The following is a 23,008-nucleotide window of genomic DNA, read 5'->3' on the forward strand; positions in this document are numbered from 1 at the left end:
ACCATTTCAGCAGGTACCACTGAAGTCCCTTTTTTGAACTCCCTTTGTCCTCCTGGACCGCACCATACAGCTTGGCACAGAACTGACCCACAAAATCCTCTGAGAAATTTGCAGTATCTCCCCCCGGTAGATTTTTAGTCATTTGAGGGCTGGACATGATGTCTCCCCCATCTCCCTGACCCTTCTTCAGCTCTTACCATCATATTGGTTCATACTCTTGTTGTCAGTTGACCCATCAAGATGAAAACTTAGAAAGATTTTATTTGCAAATATGATCTCTCTCTACACGCTATCATTTCCCTTCTCTGAATGTCCGTTTTCTAACAGGATTCACAGAGCCAAGCGACAGAGTCAGAGCCTCTGGTTTCCTATCCGAGCTCCACCACTTACCTACTTTGTCACTTTGGGGAAATGGCTCCTTGGAGCCTCAGTTTTGCAGACAGGGAGCAGCTAGCACACTGTATAATAGAGGAGGTATTCAGCAAAGGCTGGGTTCCTTGCCCGATTTTCTCCACCTCCTTGTTAGGATGTTTAGAGATAATTACTAGGGCATGCCAACCGCAAACCATAACTCTCTCAAAGGCACTTATTAGCCAGTGAGAAGTTAATTATACTTAATCCAGTTCCTTTTCCTCTTTAATGTACTCAGGATGACTTGTAAATCTTATATCCGCTAAAACACACGTTCCATAAAGTCCCACATTACTAAATCATAACATTTCCCGATCTGTTAATCTAGTCATTCAGAAGTTAAGTATATTTAATTCATTTATCTTCTCCATATTTTTCTCAACTTTGTTTTGTTTTCCCTCTTTGATTCTAGAGAATCATCTCTATTTCCTCCTTTATTGCTTTCTTACCTGGTCCTTTGTGCCTCTTGGTCTTATTTTCCTCTCTTCCTTTTCCTTCTTCCCACGCAAGTTATAGTACCTTCAGGATAACTGGTTTGTCCAGCAGAGGGATCATGGCCTGGATAAATCAGGAAGTCACAATTACTTGGGATTTTCTAGTAGCCCTTGGTGCTGTTTCACACCCCTTGTAAGCTCTCGACTGAGGCCAGATCTCCAAGAGCTAATCAAAAAGAGGCAGAAAGGGAATGACTTGGGCAATGTGAAACTCATGCAAAAGTCATTTTCTCTTCATGCCTCCCTCAGCTTTAATTGAAGAGACCTAAGCCTAATTAATGGCGATGAGGATGAGGGTGTCTCCAAGGGTGGATCAAGGACAGTTTGTAGCAGAATGCATCTGGGAACTTGAAAAGTAAATTCTTAGGCCCTTTACTCAGATTCTGATTCAAGAATTTTGAATGGAGTTCCCTGATAATTCTTCTGCATACTTCTTGAGAACCAGCGATAACCTGATCTTAGCACTGACTCATCCTTTTTTTTTTTTTTTTAATTAAGTTATATTTGACCTACAACACTGTGTAAGTTGAAGGTGTACAATATATTGATTTGATACGTTTATATTGCAATATGACTGCCATAGTAGCGTTAGCTAATACCTCTCTCACATCACGTAATTATCATTTTATCACTTTTACATTCTTACAGAGTATATGTGGCATAAAATTTCTGCTTTACAAAGTCCCTTCACATTGATTTTTTTTTTTTTCATTTGAACCTCAGAATAACTTTGTGAAATAGACAGGAGCAGGTACTGTTTCCCCTGGAAATTTGCCCTAAATTTTAGTCTCCCCAGGCTGTTGGTCAGGGCAAATCCAGAGATTAGCTTTGGGTCAGGCTTGGCCAACCTCGGCCACCCCTGAATGCCTTCTACTTGGGAACCAAGTTACCAAAAGAAACAAGGTGTTAATAAAATTGGAATCAGTCTATGATTTCTGAAAACGAGGCCTATGTGAGCAGGCACCCAACGACTGAGGGCTTACGAGCACGTGAGCTCAGGAGACGATGAGGTCCCTCCAGTGAGGAAGAGAGAGGATAGGGAAGACGGTGTCCCGTAGCTGTAAGCGTCTAACACTGACCCTCCTGGGTTAGATATTTGCGCATCTTTTACATGCACCAGTCAGTAAAGATCTGAGCATCATCTCTAAGTCTGAGCCAGACCCTCAGCTCCTGCCTTCTGAAAGTGGTTCCCTCTGAGCTGGATAATACAGAGTGAGATCAGCAGTGTTACAATTACAATGAGGTCAAATGAGAGAAATAAGAATGCAAATATAAAGCAAGTATAACAAGTTTTTATTGGGACTGCAGAGCCTGGATAAGGGTCTTAATGGTAAAGGTCAGCAAAGCAGGTCAGGCTCCAGGCTCCATGTGGCTCCAGTCAAGCAAGGGAGGAGCCACCGAGCACCATCCCTCGTGGAGCAGGGAGGGAGAGCAGGCTTGGTGGGATCCAGGATTCGGTTTCTTCCCTGCTGGGCCAAAGCCAAACACCTGGCTGGTCTTGGTCAGGATGGCATGTGGACATTGGTTTCCAACCAGAGGGGTTCATAGCTGTGATTTAGGCTTTAGAATCATGTTAAATTAAAGAGGAAATGGCACTATGCTTCATACACATCCTAGTATGGTATCATCTATACAGCCTCCTGGCAAGAACCATGCCTTCTTAGCATGGTCTTAAAAAGAGTTACTGCTTATACTATTCCACTACAGGAGTTAGAGTACTTTAGTTATTTGTGTATAATACCTTACTCCAGAAAGTAATGCTTTTTCAAACTCCCATAACATAGAATGACTTAAAATAAAAGGAGAGAAGACGAAACTAGAATATAAAACGTTTCTCCATTCATCTGAGTAATTCATAGCATTTTCAGTTTGGGGTAAGATCGTGAAGAGTCTTAAGGGAAACTGCTGAGCATCTCAGCCAGTTGCCTCTGACCACAAACCCCTTCCTAGGGGAACCACAGGTCTCCTTGAGTGTGCAGGAAAACCATGGTCATTTTCTGTGTGTGCCATGAGGCAAGAAATGTAGGCATGCAAACTTACCTGTATCTTTTCTTCATCCTAGCGGTACCCAGAATGACGCTGCTATTTATCAAATCTCTGCTAAAAACTGTTTGGGGTTGATCTGCGGCTCTGCAGTGAAGATCCATTGAAGTGGAGCTTCAATCCACAGAAGCGGAGTGTCCGTCAGAGAATCAACAGCTCTCTCTTAACCCGAAAGATGACAGGAACACAGTTTGCAAACGTGAGACCTGTGAGCAGGAAAGCACACATCAAATTGATGAGAAAGAGCATCCTATAAGGAAGAAGAAAGTATCGCCTCAGGTCCTCCCGCATCAGCTGACTCCGCCTCCTCCAAATTCAATGGTGCGTGTTCACTCCAGCTATTGGCTGATAATGACCTTGGTACATCCAGTTCTGAAAATCCCTTGGATGTTAAAGACATGAGGCAAACTGAAGAGGCTCGTGATCCCGATAACACAGAGGACGTTGCAGAGGGGTTGCTTTGTTCTAATTCAAGTAATATTCCCGATAAACCAGATGTGTGTGGCCACAGGACAGTGCATTCCGAACTATCAAGGTTAATGGATGGTGCCTTAGACACTAATGGCCCTAATGAAGAAGTCTTCAACTCTAGTCATCAAAATCCCACAGTACAGAAATACAGCAGCTTGAGCCTGCCGCTGATGGAGGCAGCCTCATCCACTTCCCCAGGTGACAGGGCCACGGGCAACAAGCCTGTCAGCCGCCCGCCTTCCAGCACAGACTTTGACAGTGATTATGAACTCTGCTCAGAGAGAACCCTAACCTACGCCGAGGACTTTTCAGACAATGACCTGGAGTATCTGGAATGTTCCGACGTCATGACAGATCACTCTAATGCAATTTGGCAAAGGGACCTGCAGGGGACTGAGCGTGTTTTTTTATTAGAAAGCGATGACGAAGAGATGGAATTCAGTGAGTGTTGCCTGGGTGGATGTGAGCATTTCCTCAGTGAAATGGGTTGTGAGCCTCTGGTGTCGGATGACACCGGGCCTATGGATGCCACCGCTGGCCTCTGTGGTCATCACTCACCATCCCAAGAAGTGGAGGTACGGAGCAGCCTAGCCTCCATGCACAGTGCCTCATCCCCGCAGACAGGGATGACCCTGCCTGTGGGACCTCACCAGGATGGAACGTCTGTGGTCACAGACCAGGGGAGATATAAACCACCCACTGCCCCTGAAGCTGCTGAAGATGGCTATCCAGGAATTCAAGGGGAAACCAGAGACGGCCACCAGGCAGGGAAGGAATTTGCCAGTGACAATCTGCTAAACATGGATAAAGCAGTAACAGAGAGAGAGAGGAAGCACTTATCTGGTGAGTTAGGAAAATCAGGGATGAACCAGTGTTTGGAGACTGTGGCTGAGAAAAGAGTAGGGGGGAAAGACTTATTGAGCCGGAGGGGCTCAGAGAAACCTGCCAGGGCGAGGCGACCGGGGATTAAGGGAAAAGCCAAGAAGCTGAACCCCAACCTGGAAGAAGGGGCAACAGAAGCCCCCCTGAATCTCCTGTATCCCAGAGGACCTGTGAAGCACCCACTAACCCCAAGTGACAAAAGAGAGAGTTCCCATGCCAAAGCAGAAGCGACTGGTTTGAATTCCCAGCTCCATGCAGGAGGCTGTGCTACTCCAACCCAAGCAGAGCAAGAAGCAAACATCCTGCAGACTCCACCAGGCTCACTCTCCAAAGAAGGGAGCTTGGACTTGCAGGGAGAAGGAGTGTGGGTTAAAAACGTACTTGAAACAAGCAGGATTCCAGACTGGAGTGATCATCTTCAGGTAAGACTCCTCTTTTAAAAAATTATAAGCTAAAATGTATTTGTGCGTGCGCACGTGTGTGTATGTCCCTTCCCTTCACATTCACAATTGCTGTTCCACAATGTACATCAAAATGGTTCTTCCAGTACCATCAGGGTACTTGTGAATGACAGGGGCTGCTGCTGGGAAGGAAATCTGGTTTTGAAAAAAGGGCCAGATAAACCCTAAGCCATCCTAATTATAGCAAAAGACAGATAGAAGTAAGAGGCACTAATAGGATTCTGGACAGCTGGAAAAAGAAATTTGATATTTTGTCTACTGCGTGTGTTTTACCAGGCAATGTCACTATTTAGAAAGTTTTTAAGCAAATGTTTTGGGTGTAGCTTGTAAAAAAAAAAAACCAAAACATTCTTTTTAGTGATGTTTCGGGGCAGTTTGAAAACTGGTAAGTGCTGGCTTTTATCAGAATTCGTAGTATGAATGAAAGATTTCTGTGTGTCTAAATGATTTGCAGAATTCACTTGATGCTGGAGAAAGTAGATAAAGTAGATTTTGCTGTGCTCAAAAAGCAAAGTAGGTTTTTGAATGAATGTCTGTTTTATTTTATTTTTCTTAGACCACAAAGTATTAAAGAGGCTAAGAAAACACAACAGGAAGCCAAAAAAAAAAAAAAGTTTTACTCTATTACTGATGTGGGGGTGTATTTGAAAAAGATGCAATTGAATTAATGGGAATAATTAATGTACAAATATGTTATGCTTGATATATGAACTTATTATATTTATAATTTTAAAGGGTTCCAAATGGGCTTTGAACTGATGCTATGCTATGACCAAGATTTGGTTTTTGGAAATAAATACCTAAGAAAAGTTATTTATCAATTATTTTTACTCAGCCTCTGTTCTCCCTTCTCCCAACTTTGTGGTTGGGACCTAGTATTGTTTTTATAGAAGCCTAGATATACTCCAAAGGAAATTAAGTATTCCCAAATGCATTCAAAGTTATTGAACTCCCTTTGTGAAAAAGTAAAAATTTAATATATTGATTTCTAAAGACCCAGTGATAAAATAGCCTAAAAGTCTCCAGATCCAGGGTAGTTTTTTCCTGAGCAAATTGTTCTGTTCCACGGGCCAAATTAGCTGTATAAAGGTCACATTTATACTTCACTTCTTTGCAGGAGTGCCAGCTTTATCCTTTTGGGTTGTTTAACACACCAATGACCACAGATTCATGCCCAAGAGGAGTTTATGGAGGCGGTTTGGCCAAAAAGTAATACAAAATTAAGTTATAATGTAAATTTTTCCATGTCAATAAATATAGCATTTCCCTTTCTACTCATAAAATGCTCTTCCTGACTCAGCTAAGTGCCTTTTCACAGTCGTTTATCCATGTTGAGCGTTTCACTGGGCAAATTGCTTCAATTATTAAAGGTTGAGTGTGGAGCAAGGGGAAGTGGGGAGCAAAGTGGCCCAAAAAAAGTAAGTGAAGGAGAGGGGGCTATTGACAATGTTAGTTTTAGACCCATCACTGTGGGAGGCAATGCCTAGCTCCCTCAGCTGCCAAAAGTTGAGAGGCGCTCAAGGAAGGAGCCCCCTTTGTCATCCTGAATTCTGAGATGGAGAGCCCTGGGGACCAGGAAGCTCACTTGTTTCCTGGCAACGCAGTGAAATAGAAGGGGCGGTCCCTGGGACACTCTTGTCTCTGCCAAACTTCTAATGGGACTCTTGCTCACGCAGTCACACATTCATGGATGCACACCTACCTTGCCAGCTATCAGCTCAAGGTCTCATCTGTGGTTTCACACATGACCAAGGCAATTATCTCAGGACACTGAACATGAATTTTTAGAAAGCTTGCATTCTGCAGATAGAGGGGCCATTTCTCACTCTGCTGTTCTCAGTAGCAGAGTCGACCTCTCACTCAAGGGACAATGTGAGTAGAAGCTATATATTAAATAGTTCCGTGTAGCCCCAAGTTAGAAATAGGATCTCTGTACCTGTGGCATTTATTGACCCTTAACTAAAGCAGGAACGTTCTGCCACAGGTATAGTGGCATAGTGAGTGCAGATTTCTTTTACCCATGCAAAAAGTTACTCTCTAACTGTAGGAGATGTCTGTATTTCTTACACATGTACGCAGCATAGCCACATTTACAGGAAATGGCTAAATATCATTGCAAATGTGACACCAAAGCATTAGGGGGTCATTGGGAACTAAATCAAATTTTTTATAATATTGCTAAAGAAAAAAAAAGCCAGCCCAAGATTGGTGAATCTTTCCATAACTAAGTCAAAAGACATTTAAAATATTTATTCTCAGACATCTGAGGCTCGTGGGAACTTAAAATTGGTTAAAAATCCTTGGTTGAAGGTAACATTAATAAATTTGCCCTCTCCTGACTCTTGCCTGATTCACTTCCTTGAAGGTGACTAGCAGTAGAAACAGTGACCAGCATCTTATCTTTTAGTATTTTCTCTTCATCTGTGTATTGCTTTTAGCATGCTGAGAAAAATTCCATATCTCTAATTCTACGTTACAAGAACAAGGCAAACGTGTAGACTAAACTGAATCCAGGAGTCCTTACTTGCTGTCTTCCTTTCCCACTCTAACAAGGCAAAGCCATCTTGTTCTGATTTGTCTCGAAATAGTACTTACCCAGGCTAAGACTGAAAAGCCCCCAGTTGCTCTACATTTATGGAAGATTCCTAAATTCATCCCAGTTTGGGAGTGGAAAACAGAAAGGGTACCCCAGGCTAACTTGAATCATCTTCAAGGGTCACACTGCCAATCGTTCACCTTGGTTCTGATCTTACTTTCTTGATCCAACTCAGAGGCAGGGCCAGCTAGTCTGCCCCTCTTAAGTTTCCTTGTAGCCACACTGGGGTAAGATCATCCTCACTCTTAAATCAGAAGTACTGTGTCTGTCCTTCTGCATAGCTGCCAGCTTCACCCCAGAGAGATTTGCATTGCTCTCTGGGATCATGGGAACTCAAGTGTACGGTATGGAAATGTATTCTTAGGTTCTGATAGTTAAGAATCTTCCTGACCAGGAATCAGCATAAAGGGTGAGCTCCATGATGGTAGTGAGTTCGGTCACTGTTTTGTTCACTGAAATGTCCCAAGTCCTTGGAATAGTACTGGTCACGTAATAGGCACTCAATAATTGAATGAGTAAATAGCCATATGGTACTAGATAACTAGATTGAGTCCTCTCCCTTTTTTTCTTGATGAGTCTGGCTAAAGGTTTGTCAATTTTGTTTATCTTCTCAAAGAACCAGCTTTTAGTTTCACTCATCTTTGCTATTGTTTTCTTCATCTCTATTTTATTTATTTCTGCTCTGATCTTTATGATTCCTTTCCTTCTACTAACTTTAGGTTTTGTTTGTTCTTCTTTCTCTAGTTGCTTTAGGTGTAAGGCTAGGTTGTTTGAGACTTCTGTTTCCTGAGGTAAGATTGTATTGCTATAAACTTCCCTCTTAGAACTGCTTTTGCTGCGAATTCCAGGTATAGTCATGTATGATTCTAATATTCATTGGTCTCAACTACTTTATGGCCTTCATTGTCATAAGTACATTCCTTGGTTCCCCTCATATACCACCGTTCCACTAGGAAATTGCTACCCATTGCTCTTCTGGCCCTGGGGATGGATTGGTTTATGCTAAACTGACCACACTTTGCATTCGGCTTCCTTGAATGCTGGGAATTCAGATACAACCTTGGCCTTGTTGGTGGCTTATCAGCTCTCACAAATTGCTAACTAGATCCAGGAAGATCTTACCACATCCCCCTAGCATTCAAGACCTTCCACAATATTGCTTCTGTTTACCTCTGAGAGGCAAAGCAGACGTACACGCTGGCTACCTTACCTGGAAAAGGAAGACTTTTCTCAGAATGTGTTTTTTCCATCTTCTGGTCTGGAACGCCATCACTCAGCTTGTTGCTAGCTCAGCTCACCTACTCCTTCAAGGCCAAGGTGCAGGTCCTTCAAATTGTACTTCCCCTGAAGCACTTTCCTCATCCCTAACTATGATTTCTCCTTCCAGAGAAACAGCATGCTTGTCCTCATTCTTTGTATAGTGTGGTGAGCTCTGGACCTGAGTTTGGTTCCTGCCCTACTGCTTTCTGACTCTGTGCCCTGGGAAAAACTACTTAAGCTCTCCCAGCCCCAGTTTCCTCATCTAAAACAAAATAATACTAATAACAATAATAATAACAACCACCACCACCTCACAGAGTGTTGTACGGATTAAATGCTCAGCACAGTACCTATTATGCAGTTAACATTTAATAAGTATTTTCGTTTTTCAATTTATTATTTACCTTCTTAATCCATATGTCCTTTCTCCCCATATCAGCCTCCTTTTGGCTGGCTACAAGAGGATTTAATACCTTTTTTTAATTGAAATTTTTAATGAGATATTGTACGTGCACATATAGTTGTAAGAAATGAGACAGAGCGCTGTACACTGTGCCCAGCTTCCCCCGATGGTAACATTTGGCAAAACTATAGCATAATTTTCACAACCAAGACATTGACATTGATACCATCTGTTGATCTTATTCAGATTTTCCCAGTTTTACTTGTGCTTCTGTATGTGTGTATGTATGTGTGTGTAGTAAGATCTATAGAAATGTGTCACTTGTGTAGGCTCATGTGATAAATGTGGTAGGAAAGTTCATTTAAGTGCAGCCGAGTAGCTAGGCAGGCAGTGTAATAACACGGTATACGGCAGCTTGAAATGTGCATGGCCACCCAGTGACAGGCAGACACAGGTCTCCAGTAAAATTCTTAAAGCATAGGAAAATATAAGCTGATAATCTAAACCTTCTTGCAATATAGTTTTCATATCTGGGACAGAACAATCTGAGATTCGAATTCATCTGCGTAATAAAATGCATCACCCCAAATAACAACTGTTAGCACTGACTCAGGAAGGCGGATGAGCCAGCTCTCTGCTGATGATGGGAAGGGCCGAAGTTTATAATCACTCATCTCTCAGAACGTGGCAGTCACGCCTCTTGTCAGCACTACTCCACGGCTGACCCAGGGAGTAACACAAACGTTTGTTTTGTTTTTAATCACAAAGCCCACTGTGCCACTTCTGCCTAAACCCATTACCATCCTGGACCTGCATGATTACTACTCACTGCAGGTGTTGTACTCAGTCGGTATTAAATAACCAACGGCCATCATCAAAAAATCTGCAAACAGTAAATGCTGGAGACGGTGTGGAGGAAAGGGAACCCTCGCACTGCTGGTGGGAATGTACATTGATACAGCCATTACGGAGAACGGTATGGAGCTTCCTTAAAAAACTACAAATAGAACTACCATACGACCCAGTAATCCCACTATTGGGCATATACCCTGAGAAAACCATAATTCAAAAAGAGTCATGTAGCAGAATGTTCACTGCAGCTCTATTTACAATAGCTGAGACACGGAAGCCACCTAAACGCCCATCGACAGATGAATGGATAAAGAAGATGTGGCACATATATACAATGGAATATTAGCCATAAAAAGAAACGAAATTGAGTTATTTGTAGTGAGGTGATAGACCTAGAGTCTGTCATACAGAGTGAAGTAAGTCAGAAAGAGAAAAACAAATACTGTATGCTAACACATATATATGGAATCTAAAAAAAAAAAAAAGGTCATGAAGAACCTAGGGGCAGGACGCGAATAAAGATGCAGACCTACTAGAGAATGGACTTGAGGATATGGGGAGGGGGAAGGGTAAGCTGGGACAAAGTGAGAGAGTGGCATGGACATACATACACTACCAAATGTAAAACCGATAGCTAGTGGGAAGCAGCCGCATAGCACAGGGAGATCAGCTTGGTGCTTTGTGACCACCTAGAGGGGTGGGATAGGGAGGGTGGGAGGGAGGGAGATGCAAGAGGGAAGAGATATGAGGGTATATGTATATGTATAGCTGATTCACTTTGTTATACAGCAGAAACTAACACACCATTGTAAAGCAATTATACTCCAATAACGATGTTAAAAAAAAAAAAATCAACGGAAGCTCGTTAGTACCTACAGCCTTGCTACTCACCTTGTGGTCTGCAGACCAGCTTGGCAGAATGCAAAATCTCAAGCCCCGCCCCAGTCTTGCTGAATCAGAATTTGCAATTTTAGCCCAATTCTTAGGAGATTTGTATGCACACTAAAGTTCCAAAAGTCCTGGTCTGCAAGAAGAGATCTTTCCCACTGAGACCCTAAGGCAATGGTCTCAACCCTGCTGTACCTGGGATCACCTGGGACCTTAAACCATTCTGATGCCTGAGTACCCCCCCGTCCCTCACTCCCCCTACAAGATTCTGATGTCATTTGTCTGCAGTGTGGCTTGGGCACTGAGGGTTTTCAAAGCTCCCAAATGATTCTCTGAACCTCTAAGATTGAGAATCTTGGCTGTGCTTTAGAACCATCCCTGGTTTTCTAAATATACAGGTGCCCAAGCCCCACCCACAGAGGTCCTGATTTTGGTGGTTCTAAGGCCCTCAGGGAGTGGAATGCAAGTGTCACCCTGGGGGTTCCAGGTCCCACACCGGCAGAGCAGGGCCACCTTTCCTGAGAGGTTGTGCCCCTCACGAAAGCGCTCCCTCAAGGATACTGGAGCCCCTTGCACCTGATTTTCTGCAATCTTAGCCAAGGAACAAAGCGCCAGGTTATTCAATACTACTTTTCAAATCAAGGTAGTGGGCGTTCTCCACGTGTAAGTTGTTTCTGCTCTGGTACGGTATATGCATTCCCGCAACACCTCACATTCTGCAAAGTCACAGTCCCCACAGCTTCTGGGGAAAATAGTATTCCCCGCAGGTTACTTCATAAACAGGCCATTTAAAAACTAGAGACAAAAGCAAAAAATGAATGCAAGAAGTTCACTTGGACCACCCAGGGAGGCGGCTCAGGTTGCCTGAGGGCCGCCACAGCAGAGATTAAATACACAAGGTCATTGAGTGGAAGTGCTGGCAGCCCTTTAGTCAGAGCAGCTGGAGGCTGAGATGCGAAAACAGAAATGGGTCTCTGTGGAGCCGTCTGTGAAACTGGGCCTGGGAGGTGCCGCGTGCCTTCAAGTGACCCAGGCCTGGAGTGTGCCTCTTAGGAGCACTGGGGCAGGCTTCATTTTTTTTTTTAATTGAAGTCTAATTGATTTACAATGTTGTGTTAATTTCTGCTGTACAGCAAAGTGACTCAGTTATACCTATATTTTTTTCAGATTCTTTCCCATTATAGTTCTCACAAGAGATTGAATATAGTTCCCTGTGCTATACAGTAGGACCTTGCTGTTTATCCATTCTATGTGTAATAGTTGGCATCTCCCAACCCCAGTTCCTCAGTCCATCCCTCCCCCACCCCCCAGGCTTCAGTTTTAATTTTATTAAAATATGACTACAAAGGGTCCCTGCTGCCAATGCAAAAGCTGAGTTAAAGGCTATTCCCTTTCCTGCTCAAGATTCTATAGTTTACTCCAGCTATTCAGGGGCCCTTAGCCTAGGAAAAATTGCCCATGAGCCAATGCAGCATCTACGTTATACTGATGTCATTCCCTAGTAACTGAATTCATCGGGCTACCTCATTACAGAACACGTGTTACAGAGTCCCCCCTGTGCTACGGGGGCACAGAGGCCTGCTGCTCAGGGGCTCCAAGGCCTCAGGGCACTGCCTCCAAGTGGGGGCCGGGATGATTTGCACTGGGAATCACCTGCTACGGTGCTTGTTTAAAGATACAGATCTCTGAATTTTACCCAAGACTTGTTGTATCTGCACCTTTAATTAAGTGATTCTTAATTAAGTGATTTAATTAAGTGATCACTTTAATTAAGTGATTCTCCTGAGCAGAATTTAAGCCATGGGCTTAACTAGAATGAGACCTGGCGTGAATACTACAACTTGAGGCGTTCCTGTAAAGAATCACAGGATTTTGGAAACAACGGGAAGTTTCGGGCTTGTCAAGTGTAACCCCTTTGCCCTAAGAGGACAAAAACCTCATGACTTGGATTTTTCTCTGCTTTCTAGTTGGCTTGCTATAAATGCAGCTGGCTTCACCTGTCCAGCCACTGAAATAAATACAGATCCTGATTTATTGTAACTAATCCAAAACAGGTGTACCATCTACAGCTGAGTTTTATTTTGAGGAGTAGGGACGGGACAAGAATCTGGGTGGCAGCAGGAGAGGCTGGTGAGAGGAGGGTCCTTGGGCTGCGAGGATGAGTTTTAGTCCCTGTAGCGAATCTCTCATCCCTGCCTTGGGTGGGAGCTGAGTGCCAGAGACATGCCTTATTGGTCTTTTTTTTTTTTTTTGCTATGACTGAAAGTGAACTTGCTTCACTGAAAAGGGACCGAAAAAATATTGGGTTACCCAACCATCTATCAATACGAACGCTAAAGCTGTGGTAATCAGAACAGTGCGGTAGTAGCCCCAAACAGATAAGTAGATAAACCAAAGTGAGTTGAGAGAACAGAATCAGACCTAAGAATATATTGGAATTTGGTTTAAGATAGAAATAGCCAAGTTTTAGGGAAGAAGCAAAATCTTCAAAGTTGACACAACTAGTCATCTGTGTGGGGAAAAAAATAAGACCAATGGACCTCAAATAAACTCCAGATGGATCTTTTTTTAAAATTTATTTATTTATTTATTTATTTTTGGCTGCATTGGGTCTTTGTTGCCACACACGGGCTTTCTTTTGTGGCGAGCAGGGGCTGTTCTTTGTTGCGGTGCACGGGCTTCTCATTGCGGTGGCTTCTCTTGTTGCGGAGCACAGGCTCTAGGTGCGCGGGCTTCAGTAGTTGTGGCGTGAGGGCTTCGGTAGTTGTGGCTCATGGGCTCTAGAGCGTAGGCTCAGTAGTTGGGCTCATGGGCTTAGTTGCTCCACAGCATGTGGGATCTTCCCGGACCAGAGCTCGAACCCGTGTCCCCTGCATTGGCAGGCGGATTCTTAACCACTGTACCGCCAGGGAAGCCCCAGATGGATCTTTGAGTTAAATATAAAAAACCCAAACTATAAACTACTGGAAAAAGTATTGGAAACTATTTTTATGACCTTGAAAGCCACAAGATCTTCTTGGGATGTAAAGAACATCAACAACAACAACAAAAACAAAGAAAAAATGTGACAGTTTTGATTACATCAAATTAAAAATTTTATATAACAAAAAATACTATGAACAAAATTAAATGAAAGTGACACACCAGGAAAAATATGTCAAACATGTAAGAGACAAAGATTAATTTCCAAGGCATATAAAAAACAAATAGATAAGAAAAGTACCCTTAACAACTGAATTTTAAAAAAGGTAAAAGTAAATAAATATGAAGTTCATAGAAGAGAGAATCTAAGTGGTTATTAAACATATGAGAAGATGTACAATCTTGTGAGTAATTAGGAAAATATAAATTTAAAAGATGTAACATTTTCACCCATCAGACAGACAAAAGATTTAAAGGATGATAACATCAAGTTATTGAGATTATGGAGAAATGGGTTCATTGCCAGCAAGAATGTAACTTGGTGGTATCTTTTAACACGAAGAAGGGCAGCAGTGTCACTTTTCGGTATCTACTCTCAAGAAGAGCTTACACACGGGCCCCAGGAGGGCTGTGTACCATAATATGTTTTGCAGAATTGTTTGTCTAAGGAAACATTTATGCAGAAACAGCTAAATAAAATGTGGCCTGTTCAGATGATGGGCATTTCAAAACATAATATAGAGAGAAAGGTATAGTGCAGCATGATCCATGGAACATGATACCATTTATGCCCTCCAGACTAATCCAGAATAGTGTATGTTCTTATACATACATATATATATACATAAAATTATTTTTTTTGAGTCTGGAAGGATACACACCAAAATGATAATGGTGACTAACTCCAGGGAGGGAAATAGGAATATTGCATTCAGAAGGGTGATTAGTAATGTAACATTTTAAGAGGAAACTGTATTCATTTATTACCTGCATTATTGAAAACTAGTGGTTTTTTGAATTTAACTTAATTTTAATTTTTTTTACATCTTTATTGGAGTATAATTGCTTTACAATGGTGTGTTAGTTTTTGCTGTATAACAAAGTGAATCAGCTATATGTATACATATATCCCCATATCCCCTCCCTCTTGAGCTTCCCACCCTCCCTATCCCACCCCTCTAGGTGGTCACACAGCACCGAGCTGATCTCCTTGTGCTATGTGGCTGCTTCCCACTAGCTATCTATTTTACATTCGGTAGTGTATATATGTCCATGCCACTCTCTCACTTCGTCCCAGCTTACCCTTCCCCCTCCCCGTGTCCTCAAGTCCATTCTCTATGTCTGTGTCTTTGTTTCTGTCCTGCCCCCAGGTTCATCAGAACCATTTTTTAAAAAAGTTTTAGATTCCATATATATGTGTTAGCATACAGTATTTGTTTTTCTTTTTCTGACTTACTTCAATCTGTATGACAGACTCTAGGTCCGTCCACCTCACTACAAATAACTCAATTTCGTTTCTTTTTATGGCTGAGTAATATTCCATTGTATATATGTGCCACATCTTTATCCATTCATCTGTTGATGGACACTTAGGTTGCTTCCATGTCCTGGCTATTGTAAATAGTGCTGCAATGAACATTGTGGTACATGTCTCTTTTTGAATTATGGTTTGCCCAGGGTATATGCCCAGTAGTGGGATTGCTGGGTCATATGGTAGTTCTATTTTTAGTTTTTTAAGGAACCTCCATACTGTTCTCCATAGTGGCTATATCAATTTACATTCCCACCAACAGTGCAAGAGGGTTCTCTTTTCCCCACACCCTCTCCAGCATTTATTGTTTGTAGATTTTTTGAGGATGGCCATTCTGACCTGTGTGAGGTGATACCTCATTGTGGTTTTGATTTGCATTTCTCCAATAATTATAGAGAAATTATTATTTCTCTAATAATTAGTGATGTTGAGCATCCTTTCATGTGTTTGTTGGCAGTCTGTATATCTTCTTTGGAGAAATGTCTATTTAGGTCTTTTGCCCATTTTTGGATTGGGTTGTTTGTTTTTTGATATTGAGCTGCATGAGCTGCTTGTATATTTTGGAGATTAATCCTTTGTCGGTTGCTTCACTTGCAGGTATTTTCTCCCATTCTGAGGGTTGTCTTTTCGTCTTGTTTATGGTTTCCTTTGCTGTGCAAAAGCTAAGTTTCATTAGGTCCCATTTGTTTTTATTTCCATTACTGTAGGAAGTGGGTCAAAAAGGATCTTGCTGTGATATATGTCATAGAGTAAAACTAGTGTTTTTGAAAAGGAAAACAGTCTGGGGCCTAGGAATCCTCGATTCTAGTCCTGGTTCTGCCAGTGACCAGCTGCACGTCCTGTGTCATTTCTCCTCCTCTTGAGGCCTCTTTCCTCAGTATGAACTGAAGGGATTCAACAAGAAGATCTCTGTTTCCCAGGCACTAAAGTTCTGTGAGTCCTTAATTCAAAAAAATACCAAAAAAATATATCAGCTACCAAAAAAATATCAAATAAAATGGAAGGAAATGTGGATCTCTAGGTGAGGAAAGTCTGTCTAAGCATAAAGGGAAAGAAAAATGGATAAATCTGACAATGTTCGAGGTAATTAGGTTTAGATGAGTTCATGAGGGTGGACCCCCCCCCCACAGTGGGATTAGTGGTCTTATAAGAGGGTGGACCCCCCCCCCACAGTGGGATTAGTGGTCTTATAAGAAAAAGAGGAGAGACCCTGGGGAGGCAGCTGTACTGTATGCATGCCAGAAAGAGAGCTCTCACCAGGAACCGAGCTGGTTCTCCAGATCTATGAGAAATAAAATTCTGGTGTTTATATATATACAATGGAATATTATTCAGCCATAAAAAGAAACGAAATTGAGTTATTTGTAGTGAGGTGGATGGACCTAGAGTCTGTCATACAGAGTGAAGTAAGTCAGAAAGAGAAAAACAAATACTGTATACTAACACATGTGTATGGAATCTAAGAAAAAAAATTAAAGGTCATGAAGGACCTAGGGGCAGGACAGGAATAAAGACGCAGACCTACTAGAGAATGGACCTGAGGATATGGGGAGGGGGAAGGGTAAGCTGTGACAAAGTGAGAGAGTGGCATGGACCTATATACACTACCAAACATAAAACCGATAGCTAGTGGGAAGCAGCTGCATAGCACAGGGAGATCAGCTTGGTGCTTTGTGACCACCTAGAGGGGTGGGATAGGGAGGGTGGGAGGGAGGGAGACGCAAGAGGGAAGAGATATGGGGACATATGTATATGTATAACGGATTCACTTTGTTATAAAGCAGAAACTAACACACCATTGTAAAGCAATTATACTCCAATAAAGATGTTAAAAAAAAAAATTCTGGTGTTTAAGCCACCCAGTCTGTGGTATTTTGTTAGAGCAGTCTAAGCTGACTAAGATATAAAGTCACCCTCAGAATTCACAGCCCCAGGTAATTTGGGAGCTATTTGGTGCACTAATATCGTAAATTACTAACAATCATCCCTTAGGTTTAAAGTAGCTTCTATTTGTATCTAATTTATACCAGAGGTTACCCTATTCACTGGGAAGCTATGTTCTTATGAATGGTGATATTGATACTTTTGTGTTCATTGCATGGCACGTATATGACACTATCCTAAGGCATTTTTCTGACATGGAATTGTTACTTACCCAAACTAAGCAATAAGGAATAAGCCAGATCAGTCAGTTGTGTAGTTAAAAGATGACATTGACTTGGAGGTACACTTTTAGATCATCATCCCAGCTTCCATACTTGGTCAAAAGTTTGCACTGCCTGTGGGGAGAAACAGAAGTGTCACCCCATCCACAAAAATAATCACCCTTTATTGAGTGTCTTCATGTTCCTAGTACTGAATGAATGCCCCGCATTTGCTATTTCCTTCAATCCTTGTAATAATAGTGTGAGCCTGCCCACAAGGCTCAAAGATGTTAATTAACAGGAACATGGCACGTTCATTTCAAGGGGGAAAAATGGAATTCAGATTCCCTAAGGCAATCAGGTCAACACACCACAAATTGAAACTGCTGCTGCTACTGCTGAGGGCCACCGAAGTTTGAGAAAAGAGCCAGGATCATTCAGGAAAAAGAACCCCATTAATTGGCTCCGAAATCCAGATTGTTTATGAAATTATCTAATTGTCCCCAAGGCAGATTTGGATTATGCCTGCCCCCTAGCTCCTCAGTCACCTGGGCTCAACTGCCCCCGGGTCACTCGTCTGCTTAGTCCTACAGCTCTTCATTTAGAGCCTCTCCTGTCCATCACACTGGATTAGATCCACACTATCCTGATTCATCTGCCCTGCTGGACTGTGAATTCCTTGTGGTCAGTGGTGAGCCTTACTGAGCACACAGTACCTGGTCGTTAGAAGAGCTCAATAAATGTTGAATTGAACATTGCCCTGTGATCTGAAAGGCCCGTGTACAAAAGGGGATATCAATCCAGCAAGCGTGACAAGCACTCCAGAAACATTGTCAACCATAATAATATGAATAGATTTGAATAGTGATCATTCATTTCAAATGATATGAAGGTATAAATATGGAAAAGTCGTGTTTTAGTTTACTAGGGTTGCCATCATAAAATACCACAGACTGAACGGTTTAAACAACAGAAATTTATTTTCTCAAAGTTCTGGAGGCTAGAAGGGCAAGGTCAAGGGGTCAGCAGAGCTGGCTAGTTCTCAGGCCTTTCTCCTTGGCTTGAGGTGGCTGCCTTCTCACTGGGCATTCGTGCGGTCATCTCTCTGTGGGTGCACGTGTCTGCTGTCTGTCTATATCCTAATCTCCTCTTATAATGACACCAGTCATATTGGGTTAAGGGCCACTCTAAGGACCTTACTTTACCTTATTCACCTCTTTAAAGGCCCTGTTTCCAAATACGGTCACATTCTGAGCTTCAACACATGAATTTGCGGGTGGGGAAATAATTCAGCCTATAACACATAGTTTCTAAATCTATCACTGACCATTTTGGGGCACAAGTCACTGAGAATTAGGATCTGGAAAATCAGCATTTTAACTACCTCAAAACTCTGATTGGGAAAATTCCACAATTCTGGAAAAGCAAACACGCCCCAATTTCTTCTCCCTGTGGAATGAGGATGCTGGCCGAGGGACCACCCAGCAGATTGCCCAGGTTCAGTTGACAGTGTGGTAGGCAGAACAATGCCCCCGAAAGATTAGGTCCATGCCCTAGTCCCCAGAACCCGTGGGTATGTTACCTTACATGGCAAAAGGGACCTCGCAAATGTGAATAAGTTAAAGGTTTTGAGATGGGGAACTACCCTGGATTTCCCAGGGGTCCAAATGTAATCACAGAAGTCCTTCTAAGCGAGAGAGGGAGGAGAAGAGTCAGAGAGAGACTGGAAGATGCTGTGCTGCTGGCTTTGGAGATGGAGGAATGGGGCATGAGCTAAGGAAAGCGGGCAGCCTCTAGAAGCTGGAAAGGCAAGGGATTTCTTCTCTGGAGCTTCCGGAGGGAATGCAGCCCTGCTGCTAAGTTGATTTTAGCCCAGGGAGATCCATGTCTGACTTCTGACTTCCAGAACTGTAAGATAATCAATTCGTATCTTTCAAGTGACTAAGTTTGTGGTCATTAGTTACAGCAGCCATAAAAAACTAATGCAGACAGAAAGGATAATTTTTAAAACAAAGCACTTCAGAGCAAGTCAGGATATCCCTTAGGTTTTTACTTCGGACATCAGAGAAGGAACCCATTTATGACACAGACTATGCAAATTCTAGTTGTCTTTGGCTTCAGAATCTGACACGGAAGAGAAAACAACAAGAATGGTAATTCTACCCAGAACAAGGCCAGCTTCATCTAAAGTAAGTATGTTGGGAATTCTCTGGCGGTCCAGTGGTTAGGGCTCAGCACTTCCACTGCAGGGGGCCGGGGTCCAATCCCTGGTCGGGGAACTAGGATCCCACAAGCTGCACGGCCAAAAAAATAATAACAATAAAATAAATAAAATATAAAATAAAAGAAAAATAAAAAAACAATAAAATAAAAATAAATAAATAAAGTATAACATTTTGGAACTCAGGGAGCCTCAGGGAGAAAGGACAGAGTCATGGACTCCACATCTAATCCACTCTGGAATTAGGATGCCTAGAATGTCTCCGTCTCCACACTGGTGTCCAGAGGAGCTCCTGGCCTGAGAATGCCTGTGAAGTGGCTGGACTCCAGGAGAAAGTGTCCTGGGAAGGTCATGCCCAGAACATACCTTCTGACCGCAGGGCAGTCAGAGAGGCTGGGATGGTGCAAAGGAGGCTGGGAAACTCTGAGCAGCTTCTGGTGCAGGGTTTCCCAAACTCGACGCTGCTGACATTTGGGCTGGATAATCCTTTATTATGTGCAGCTGTCCTGTGCATTGTAGGATGTTTAGCAGCGTCTCTGGCCAGTAGCAACCTCTACCTCTCATCTCTACCGCAGCTGGCAACCAAGAATGTCTCCAGGCAGCGCCCAATGTCCCCTGGGGGGTGGGGGGGTGCAACATAAATCACCCCATGTTGATTAGCTCTGGCTAAGTTCTGTACCCTCACCAGTGACAGCTGGGAAAGAAGCTGTTATTTCATCTAAATCAGTGCTGTCCAGTGGAAATGTCATGCAAGCCACATATGTAACTTTGTGTAAGTATGTTCATAAGCTGTGCCACCATTGCCACGATTTAATTCCAGAATATTTTCATCGTCCCCCAAAGAAACCCCATACCCGTGAATACTCACTTCCTATCCTCCTCTCCACCATCCCTTGGCAAACTCCATTTTCTGTCTCTATAGATTTGCCTGTTCTGGACATTTCATATACAGGCACACCTTGTTTTATTGTGCGTCGCTTTATTGTGCTTTGCAGATACTGGTTTTTATTTTATTTTTTACAAATTGAAGGTTTGTGGCAACCCTGAATTGAGCAAATCTATTAGCATGATTTTCCCAACAGCAATTGCTCACTTCATGGTTCTGTGTCACATTTTCGTAATTCTTGCAATATTTCAAAGTTTTTCATTATTATTATATTTGTTATGGTGATCTGTGATCAGGGATCTTTGTTGTTACTACTATGACTCGCTGAAGGCTCAGATGGTAGTTAGCATTGTTTAGCAATGAAGTGTTTTGTTTTTTTTTAATTAATTAATTAATTTTTGGCTGCATTGGGTCTTCGTTGCTGCACGCGGGCTTCTCACTGTGGTGGCTTCTCTTGTTGCGGAGCACGGGCTCTAGGCGCACGGGCGTCAGTAGTTGTGGCTCGCTGGCTTCAGTAGTTGTGGTTCACGGGCTTAGTTGCTCTGTGGCATGTGGGATCCTCCTGGACCAGGGATCGAACCTGTGTCCCCTGCATTGGCAAGCGAATTCTTAACCACTGTGCCACCAGGGAAGCCCTGAAGTCTTTTTGAATTTAGTTATGTGCATTTTTTTTTTTAGATATAATGTTACCACACACTTAATAGACAACAGTATAGTGTAACCATAACTTTTATGTGCACTGGGAAACCAAAAATTCACGTGGCTTGCTTTATTGTGATATTTGCTTTATTGCAGTGGTCTGGAACTGAACCCGCAATATCTCTGAGGTCTGCCTGTAAATGGAATCATACAATATGTGATTTTTGTCTGCCTGTTTTCAATTAGCATAATATTCTCAAGGCTCATTCACGTTAGAGCTTCTATCAATACTTCATTCCGTTGCGTGGCTGAATAATATTATGTTCTATGGCTCTACCGTACCTATTTTTGTCCATTCATCGGTTGATAGGCATTTGGGCTGTTTCCACTTTGTAGCTATTATGGATAATGCTGCTGTGAACATTCGTGGACACGTTTTTGTGTGGACATATGTTTTCAATTCTCTTGGGTAAATAGCTAGGAGTAGAATTGCTGGGTAACTGTATGTCTAACCTTTGGGGAAATATCATATACCGTTTTTCAAAGAAGCTGCACCGTTTTCCCTTCCCACCAGCAGTGTATGTGGGTAAGCCGGGTACGTCATTTTAATTTATTTTGGAAGCCACATTGTTAAAAAAGTTCAAAGACACAGGTGAAATAAACTTTAATATTATATTTTAGTAACTCAGTATAACCAAAATATTATCTCAACATGCAATCCATATACAAGTTATTAACGGGATATTTTACTTTTCTTTGGTTATAAGTCTTCAAAATCTGGTGTGTAGTTTACAGTCAATTTGTATGCTAACTACTTATTGGAAATACATGATCTGTATTGAGATTTCATGAAATTAACAGTTGAAAGAGTAGATTCACATACCCAAACTGTTCTGAACCTACTTAAATGTTTTCCTAACTGAATCACGTGTCGTTAAAATTTTTACATGCAAATTAACTAAAGTTAAATAAAAACTTAAATTCAGTTCCTTAGTTGCACCACACATGCTTCAGGAGCTCACTAGCCACATATGGCTAAAGTCTTCTGGACTGGACAGCCCAGCTCTAAGTTATTTCTGTTGTAATGGTGATTTTTAAAAAGCACACTGCCCCAGGCCTCAACTTTGGTTTTCTTTTCTCTTCTACAGCTGATCCAGTGACAAGATGTGATTTTCTCTCTCTTTTTTAAAACACAGAATTTCTTTTTTGGAGTAGTTTTAGGTTCACAGCAAAATTGAGGGGAAGGTATTGAGATTTCCCATTTACCCCCTGCCCTCCTCAACTGTTAACATTCCCCACCCAGAGAGGTACATTTGTTACAACCGATGAACCTACACTGACACGTGGTTAACACCCAAAGTCCATAGTTGACTTTAGGGTTCACTCTTGGTGGTGTACGTTCAATGGGTTTGGACAAGCGTGTAATGACATGTAACCACCATCATAGTACGTAATGCTATTTTAAGGAAAGCGCTGCTTCCTGTATGTCGTATACTCCTTGTTGGAACATGTGGCAAACAGCAGTGATTGTCACCCCCTGAGCCCCTCCAGCCTTCCACCCCTCACCCCATGCAGACCTTGTTTCTAATGACAAGCCCTAACTGCGGCAGCCCCCCACTGCCAGGACCTTCGCGTCCCAGTTGGCATCCTGGAAGCCCTGCAGCTCGTTGGGCAGGCTCCACTGTGTCTCTTGTATCACTCTGAAAACAACATGCCACCCTGCCCCCAAACCCTCTATCGGGTTGCTATCAAGCTACAGGACAAGAGAGGACACATTCTAGCCGCACTGGAGGTCACAGGTGACCGGGCTTGGGAAATCGGATGTGGAAAAGAAAGCTGGGGGTTGGGAGGGGAAGTGGCTTTTCCCTTAAACGTGTTTTTCTCCTGAATTTTCATCCTGAGAA

At 42.5% G+C, this 23,008-nt stretch overlaps 1 protein-coding gene across 2 annotated transcripts in view; it reads left to right on the forward strand.

Moving 5' to 3' along the window:
• The window catches only part of ALPK2 (alpha kinase 2), a 154,143-nt gene that overhangs the window by 63,703 nt on the left and 67,432 nt on the right, over window positions 1-23,008 (forward strand). For both annotated transcript variants that reach the window (XM_049697699.1, XM_033424931.2), the window contains exon 4: window positions 2,968-4,723. In XM_049697699.1, coding sequence (XP_049553656.1) covers window positions 3,347-4,723 — 1,377 coding nt within the window. In that variant the 5' untranslated portion in view covers window positions 2,968-3,346. The remainder of the gene's footprint in view (window positions 1-2,967; window positions 4,724-23,008) is intronic.

The sequence above is a fragment of the Orcinus orca genome, chromosome 15 (genome assembly GCF_937001465.1).
Source record: "Orcinus orca chromosome 15, mOrcOrc1.1, whole genome shotgun sequence".
Lineage (NCBI taxonomy): Eukaryota > Metazoa > Chordata > Mammalia > Artiodactyla > Delphinidae > Orcinus > Orcinus orca.